General features: G+C 36.3%; 1 protein-coding gene across 1 annotated transcript in view; it reads left to right on the plus strand.

Moving 5' to 3' along the window:
- Positions 1–7093, plus strand: part of LOC109836161 (zinc finger CCCH domain-containing protein 24) — a 9564-nt gene extending 2471 nt beyond the window's left edge. The window contains exons 6-15 of the mRNA XM_020404044.1: positions 98–230; positions 312–465; positions 645–728; positions 917–1039; positions 1955–2125; positions 2203–2337; positions 2782–2877; positions 4259–4843; positions 6397–6440; positions 6547–7093. Coding sequence (XP_020259633.1) covers positions 98–230; positions 312–465; positions 645–728; positions 917–1039; positions 1955–2125; positions 2203–2337; positions 2782–2877; positions 4259–4843; positions 6397–6440; positions 6547–6790 — 1769 coding nt within the window. The 3' untranslated portion in view covers positions 6791–7093. The remainder of the gene's footprint in view (positions 1–97; positions 231–311; positions 466–644; positions 729–916; positions 1040–1954; positions 2126–2202; positions 2338–2781; positions 2878–4258; positions 4844–6396; positions 6441–6546) is intronic.

Consider the following 7787-nt stretch of genomic DNA (forward strand, 5'->3'; position numbering starts at 1 on the left):
TTTCATTGTTGCAGATAAACTATTATATAATAGCCTTCCATGCGAAATTTTCATTATGAATGAAAAATGATATCTTCCTTTCTCTTAAATCATATAGGTGGTCTTCCATGCAAATTTGAAGGCATTATGGAATCACCAGTCGTTGATGGATACCGGAACAAATGTGAGTTCTCGGTGGGTTATTCATTACAGGGAAAGCGAACCGTGGGGTTTATGCTTGGAAATTTTAGGTCAGCTTGCTCCCATTGCCTAACTGTTAAAATGAAGCATATCCATACTATTTTTTGATGTTTTTAATCTGGAAATTTCAGAGAAGGTGTGACAGCAGTAGAGGAACCAGTTAATTGCCCAAATGTCTCCAGAATCTCTTGCAAATATGCAGTTATATTTCAAAACTTTCTGCAATCATCCGTTTTTCCTGTTTGGGACAGAATTAATAACACTGGATTTTGGCGGCAATTTACGGTACACTGCGATCTGTCCTATTAAAGATTTACAGTTGAAGAATTATTTCATAAGATGGGTTCAGGATTTGCTGTTCATTTTTATGAAATTTCATTGTTTTATATATAAATGATCGTCTGGATCTTTCTTGTTAATTGTGAATATGACAAAGAAATTCACAAAGTTGAGGTGAATATTAGGTGCGAGAGGGAAGAAATCCAGGGCAAGCTGATCTACATGAGAACCCAGAAACTCAAATTGCGGAAGTCATGCTTATAATTCAGGTTTACTTCTAATAGAAACATATCGAGATTTCATGTGTTTCAGCACTTTTCTTGAACTTGTGCAAGGATATGAACTTAACCATCGGGCGAAGTTTAACTTTGTTACATATTTGCATGTTATGTGTATAAAAATGGATTAACTATTAAGTGCTCTTAATCTTTCGTTTTCTATTTGGCCTACTCTACAGGTTTGCTCACTAGATGTTGCTGATGAACAAATGAAAATTGAATTCACAAGAATGGCACAGGCTTTTGCACAAGGTGCAGCTTCATGTTCACCTCCACTCCCTCTCACGACAATAGTAGTGCAGGTCGGTTTCTAGACTTAGGGTGCTCTTTTAGTGTGTTTATTAGTTCTAGAATCTTTTTGGTGCTCGATTGATTTGGTGCATCTTCATATATGCCACAAGGCTCACAACCTATGGCATAAATCAAGGTCGGTAAACAACTTAATTCTGACTTATTTTATTAGCATGTTCTTTTAATTGTGTTTGTTGGTTCTAGACTATATTTGGTTCTCAGTTGATTGGTGCATCTATACTTCTTGTTTTTTAGCTTTTCTATTAAATTTGTATCACATTACTTTAGTTTCATTTTACCCCATTGCTAGGTGTTCAAACAAAAAATGTTTCAAGTAGTAGTGGACAGATTTATTAGGGAATCTAACAAATTTGGATGATATCAAATTGAAATCTGTTTGAAACTTTGGATATCAAAGTATTGAAAGAACACTTTCGGTATCAAAATGAAAAATGGGTAAACTTTGGGGGCACCAAAGGGAAAATAAGCCATAGCTTAATTCTGACTTATTTTATTATCATGTTCTTTTAATTGTGTTTAGTTCTGAACTTTTTTTGGTCCTCTGTTGATTTGGTGCGTCTTATGTACTACTCATTTTTCATAAATCGTTGGAAACATTGGATGCGACCACATCTTCTAAGTGCAATAGGTTAAACCATCCTTGTTGACTCATGATATTTTCCTATCTGATTGACAGTTTCCTTTTTCATAAAACCCTGATCCTGGCCCATAGCATGCCCATGACAGTTTCTAATTGTAAGAACAATGACATTGCTATGTCTTACTAGGTTGTTGATTGAATTTTTTTGTCGAAACCTTTACAGATCATCTTTATTGATTTAGTTAGTATCTGTACATGGGATTTATGATGATTATGCTTACGTCACATGTTTATGTTATCGAACAAATTATTGTTCGTCTCACAGGATCATAAAGGAATTTCAAATGCTGCGCCAGCTGACTGTCCGCTGCTGTCGTTACCAATACCAAATATGAACGGAGATTCTTCTCCAGGAAAATCAGGTGCCATGGAAGCAAGAATACATGATTATATAAGCAATCTCCGCTTCTCTTTATCACCGACAGCCTTTTTTCAAGTCAGATAACTGTTATTTTCTGCTTTTTCCCCCTTGGATAAAGGTTCATTTTGTCAATGGCTCACAAGATTATACAGGTTAATACTCTTGCTGCAGAGAGATTATACTCCCTTGCTGGTGATTGGGCAGAGTTATGTCCAGATACATTGCTCTTTGACATATGCTGTGGGACAGGAACAATTGGCTTGACCTTAGCACATCGTGTTGGCATGGTAACCTCATGAACATGAGTTGGATATTCAATTTCCTTATAACTAGTATCATTACAATTGTATTTCACCTACATTTAGCCATTTATCACCAAGTACTCTTCAAGGTTCAAATAGATTATAATAATATCTTTGATGAAAATGGTGGGTACAAGCATCCTGCATGTCAAGGTTTTTATCAAAGATTGATAACAAATTTCAAGAATGTGACCAACTTAGTGAGATTAAAATTTCCGCGTGTTGACATAGGAGTACTCATGGACTAGCTGGGAATTTCAAGAACAAAAGTTGTTCTTTTTTCTTCATATTATTTTGAAACTTCATATCTTCTCAGAAGTATGAATAACATTTGTTTAAGGTCTCATTGATAATTGTTCTTGCCACTACTCCTCACTCCCCTATTTTCTGCTATAATGTTTTCCTTCTTCCCTTTTGTGGTTTTCCCAGGTTATTGGTGTTGAGATGAATGAATCAGCAGTGGAAGACGCACAGAGAAATGCACAGATCAACAGTATAGATAATTGCAAGTTTGTATGTGGAAAGGTGAGATTTAGATGGCGTTTGGGAAGACTTATTTTTTTAAGCTTTTAAGTTACTAGCTTTTAGTGGCTTTCAGCTTTTTAGATAAAAATGCTATAAAAATTATTTTTATAGAATAGTAATTTATTTGATCAAACCTAGCTTTTTTAAATGAGCTTATAAGCTAGTTTTTCAAAAGCTGGGGTATACCAGCATTTTAAAACGAGACTTATAAGCTAATAAGCTAACTTATTAGGCATTTTATCAAACAGGTAAAAATGAAAAAAAACTAGATTTAAAGCTAGTTTGACTGAAAAATAAGCCTCCCCAAATACCCTCTTACTGAGAATTAAAAATGTGATCTCATTTTCTAGGCATTGAATTCCATAAAATGTAGGGCTTATTAAAAAAGTTCTGTTAATCTCATTTTTTAGGCATTGAATTCCATAAAATGTAGGGCTTCCAAGGCAACCTCCATATGTGGAAAGTATATGAAGACTAAACTTTGTAAGCATAACTGCATAACTAATGCATGGAGTTTGGCAAACCTAGGGTTATAGCTCCAATCTAGGCATCCCAGTCACAAGGTTACCTCTTTTTATGCATATGGGAGCATCAGATTTTCACAGCCTTAGTGCCCGACTATGATCTTTTTTCATGACTTGGACAATCGGAACTGTGAACTCAAGGTCGCAGTGAACGAACCATGTTGTTGTACTGACTACTGAGGCTTGCCCTTAAACCATCAGATAATAACTAACCTTCTAAATTTAGCCAGTAATTTGGTCTTAAATTATAATATTTTTATGCATTACAGTAGTTAGATGACTTGATATTAATGGCTAGATCATTTTGCAATAGCATAAATATCATTTCTTAAAAATAGGTTTATTCGTAACAAGCACAAAGCAAAGCGAAAAGCAAACTCTTGGAAACATTCCTATCTTATATGTTCATGAAATAATCGATATTTGAAGGGGAAAAAGAGTAGAAAGGACAATGTACTACCTTGGATTTTAGTATTTGTTGGTCAAAGCACTCCATTTCCATGTGCATTCACAGTGTTGTATCAACTGTATCAATCAGTCAATGAGACATTGTAATTCTATACAGCAATTATTGAGTTACCAAATTATTGAATCAGATTTTATACTTTAAATGGCTTCGTATTTATTAGCTGCTATGTACTGCCAACCTGAAAAACCTACCATCGTGTATCTTTAGAAAGAAAGAAGTATTTAATGGAAGCTCCGTTGTGAAAAGTACTAACCTTGTGAGATATTGAAAATTATTGCTGATTTATCATGTTTACTATAAATTACTTTGCAATTAGGATGTTAGTGCTTCTCTCAGATTATTCTGATGAGTCAATTGCTTTCTGCTTGTTAACTTGGGGAGGTGGCAGGCTGAGGATGTTATAGGTGCACTACTAAGGGAATATCTAGGTGTAGCACAGCAGCGGGGTGATGCTTCTGCTGTTTCTGGAAGCAACAACGTAAAAGAAGATGCAAATGGAAGTAATAGCACCAAAACTGAAAAGCTCTTGGTTGATGAAGATGCTCCAGTGGATGCTCATGCTGCTAATTCTAGTGTGGAGGTGGAGAAACACCTGTGTGAAAGATCAATAACTTTGGGAGTGTCAGAGAATTTGGATGGAGAAAACACAACAAATTCTAATAAAGATTGTGACAATAATGATTCGATAGCAGATGAAAGTTCAAACCATGAAATTATAGTCACTAACAGCTCAACAAATTTTTTGAAAAGCTGCACAGAGTGTAGGCCCGCAAGTCAAGGAAATAAAGAGTGCACAGATGTAAATCAAGACATTCTGAAGTTCACTGACACAAATAAACAGAATGGTGAATGCAAAGAGACATCTCATGATGGCCACATTTCCGAAGAGAAGGGAATAAAAGATGCTCCTGCTTGTCATTTTAAGGACATTGTTGCCATTGTTGACCCTCCACGAGTTGGACTTCACCCTACTGTAAGTATTGGTCATTGTAAATCTTTGTTGCTCTAGTTCTTATCATGACAAGCCTAGTAGTTCTTTAGACATATATTTCACAGTGTTTTAGCCATTTATACTTGAGGCATTCTAGAAATTAGGCCAATGCTTTGCAAACTACTAGTAATGTGAAAACTTCTGAATGGCAAGTCAGCTGTTCCTTAAATAGTTTAGAAGTTCAAATCAAGCTGTTACATTGAAGTTAACCCTGATGTATCATACGTTGTTGAATCATGCAAATCTCATCCAGTAGGCTACTCAGTTAATCATTTTGCAGGTTAATTCTGCCTAGTGTCAAGATCTACACTATGTTTTTTTTAATAATTTAAATTTTGGAAGATTTTTTGAGGTCCCTGAGGTTTTCCTCCTGACATCAATCCCTTTACCCCTTGATTGAATCTCTTAGCCTGGAAATTTATGTATTTAATGACAAAAAGTCCTCAATTCTAAGATAGTTAGACTGAAAAGATAGTATAGTTTAGCAGAATATTATTTCTTCATGGCATCAAGATCTACAAAAAGTTTTCAATTTTTTTTTCATAATATAAATTTCAGTTTTTTTTGGTCCAAGGCTGTCCTGACATCAATTCCTTTTCCCCTTGGTTGAATCTCTTAGCCTGGAAATTTATGTATTTAATTTCGAAAAGTCTTTAATTGTAAGATTGATAGAGTGAAAAAATTGTATAATTTAGCAGAGGATTCATTGTTTATGGTGTAGAGAGGTTTAAATGTTGTATTATTGATTTCAGCGAAATTGAAGTAATGCTTGAAGAATTTGTGAAAATTGTCACAAGTTTCCGTTGAAACTTACAATAGCTTTTGGATTATTTGGATACTAGTCCTCATTATATCATATTTTGAGATTAGTCCCCAAATCAATGAAATTGCTATCAGGTCCCCCATGTCATATAAGTTCAAATTTTGCCCCCCCCCCCAACTCCAAAAAAAAAAAAACTATAATTGGGAATATTCCCCCAATTATACCCTTTTTAATCAAACCCTAATCTAATTTGGGGCCGGAGAGGGATTTTGATGTTTTTCTTTTTGGGGGCAACAGAGAGGGGGAGAACATATATACCCTTCTTAGAGAAGGGAAAACTGATGTTTGGGTGGCTGGAGTTATTTAATGAGGATGGTTTGGTAATTACCATCCATAGTTGAGCAATGGCCCAACTATGGTTAGCAGATTGAATGGAATTTGCAACGGAGAGACTAATTTCAAACATCTTATATGATTTGGGGGACCTAATAACAATTTCAAATTTTCAATGATTTGGGGGACCTAATAACAATTTCAATGATTTGAGGGGCTAATCTTAAGATTTGAGGGAGTTATATCGAAGCAACCCAAAAACTATACCGAACAGAAGATTATGTCTCATGTAGCCAACCCGAAAAAATTAGGATAAAAGCTTTGTTGTTGTTATCTGTTTAAAAATATACCATGGTCCTTTTGACGGCATATTTCAACCGCAATGTCAAATATGATCACTGTTTGATTTTTATGGAAACACTGACCGCGTGTCTTGCAGGTGATTAAAGCGCTGAGGACACATCCACGCATAAGGCGACTTGTGTAAGTCCTGGATCTATCCTTCTACCACTTATTGGCTTTTTATTCAACTTGCCCTCTCTCTGTGGATTGACACATGCTCATTTGTGTTTAATTTTGTTTTCATCAGCTACATCTCCTGCAATCCTGAAAGTCTAGTGGCAAATGCCATTGAGCTCTGCACTCCTACTTCTGATAAGTCGGAGAAAGGAAAGGGAAACAGGGGATGGAGGAGCATGAGTGCAGCTGGTTTGGCTCGGCACAGGACCAAGTCTATGCCCTCCTCAGAGCCCTTCCGGCCGGTCAGAGCCATGGCTGTCGATCTATTTCCCCATACTCCACACTGTGAGATGGTAATGCTGCTTGAGAGGTAAAAGAGCATCATCATCCGTACTTAACTGGAGATGTTGCTTGTGATAAAGCTCACCAGTTGTAGGATTGAATCATCTCCTTGGCTTCCCATGCCTTAGCGCGTGGTGATATATTCTTTATGCCCACCAAGAGAGCTCATCCGCATTTGTAGGTTTCCAAATTTTGCTCTATCAAAGCCTTCTAGTAATTATTTAGCCTTTGTAACATTTAATATTTTATATTGCTCCTTCATTTTACTACGAGGGTCGCGTCATGTATCATCTCGTTCACAATAATGAAGTAACTTCCAAAAGTTTGATAGTTTATTACTACGTCCATGATTTGAGATGTTGGATGGAACTTGATTTATGTTCCTTAACAACCAAAATGCAGGATATCATGAGAAAACCATGATTATTTTTCCCTCTTGTCTTGCCTTGCCTTGCAAGACTGATCAAATGTTTGTGAATATAGCAGCTGAATTCGGTTAGCAGATTCTCCCGTGGCAGCGAGTGAGATAAGAATGCACCCGCTCGTTAACATCACGCGTCGCCACCACCCATTCGTCTCATCATCCTGTTCTTTGCTCAGAAGCTTTTTTATTTATATTGCAAGACAGAACCACACCCACAACGATGATGTTCTGAGAACATTAGGTCTGAAACTGACTAAATTTGGTGCCACGTGTGTTTACGGTAAATTACGGGAGAGGAGAATGCGGGTGGTGCTTGTTAGGGACGGGCGGGGACCGACGATTTCCCTCCGACACCGATTCCCGAGTGCATGCTCAAATCAACCTTGGTATCGATGATAAAATAAAAAGTCCTATTCAACATTACTACGCTGTTTGTTCAATATAATCTTTTTTTTTTAAATATTTCCCTAAGATAAATTTAAATTTTGATTATGCAAATCTCAAACCTATTCCACATTCTCGGTTCTTCCTCCTAAAAGATCCAAGATTAACGTAGCCATTGGAATCTCTACCTAACTCTTTATCTGAAATCATTTTTTCTCTGC

The sequence above is a fragment of the Asparagus officinalis genome, chromosome 4 (genome assembly GCF_001876935.1).
Source record: "Asparagus officinalis chromosome 4, Aspof.V1, whole genome shotgun sequence".
Classification (NCBI taxonomy): Eukaryota; Viridiplantae; Streptophyta; class Magnoliopsida; order Asparagales; family Asparagaceae; genus Asparagus; species Asparagus officinalis.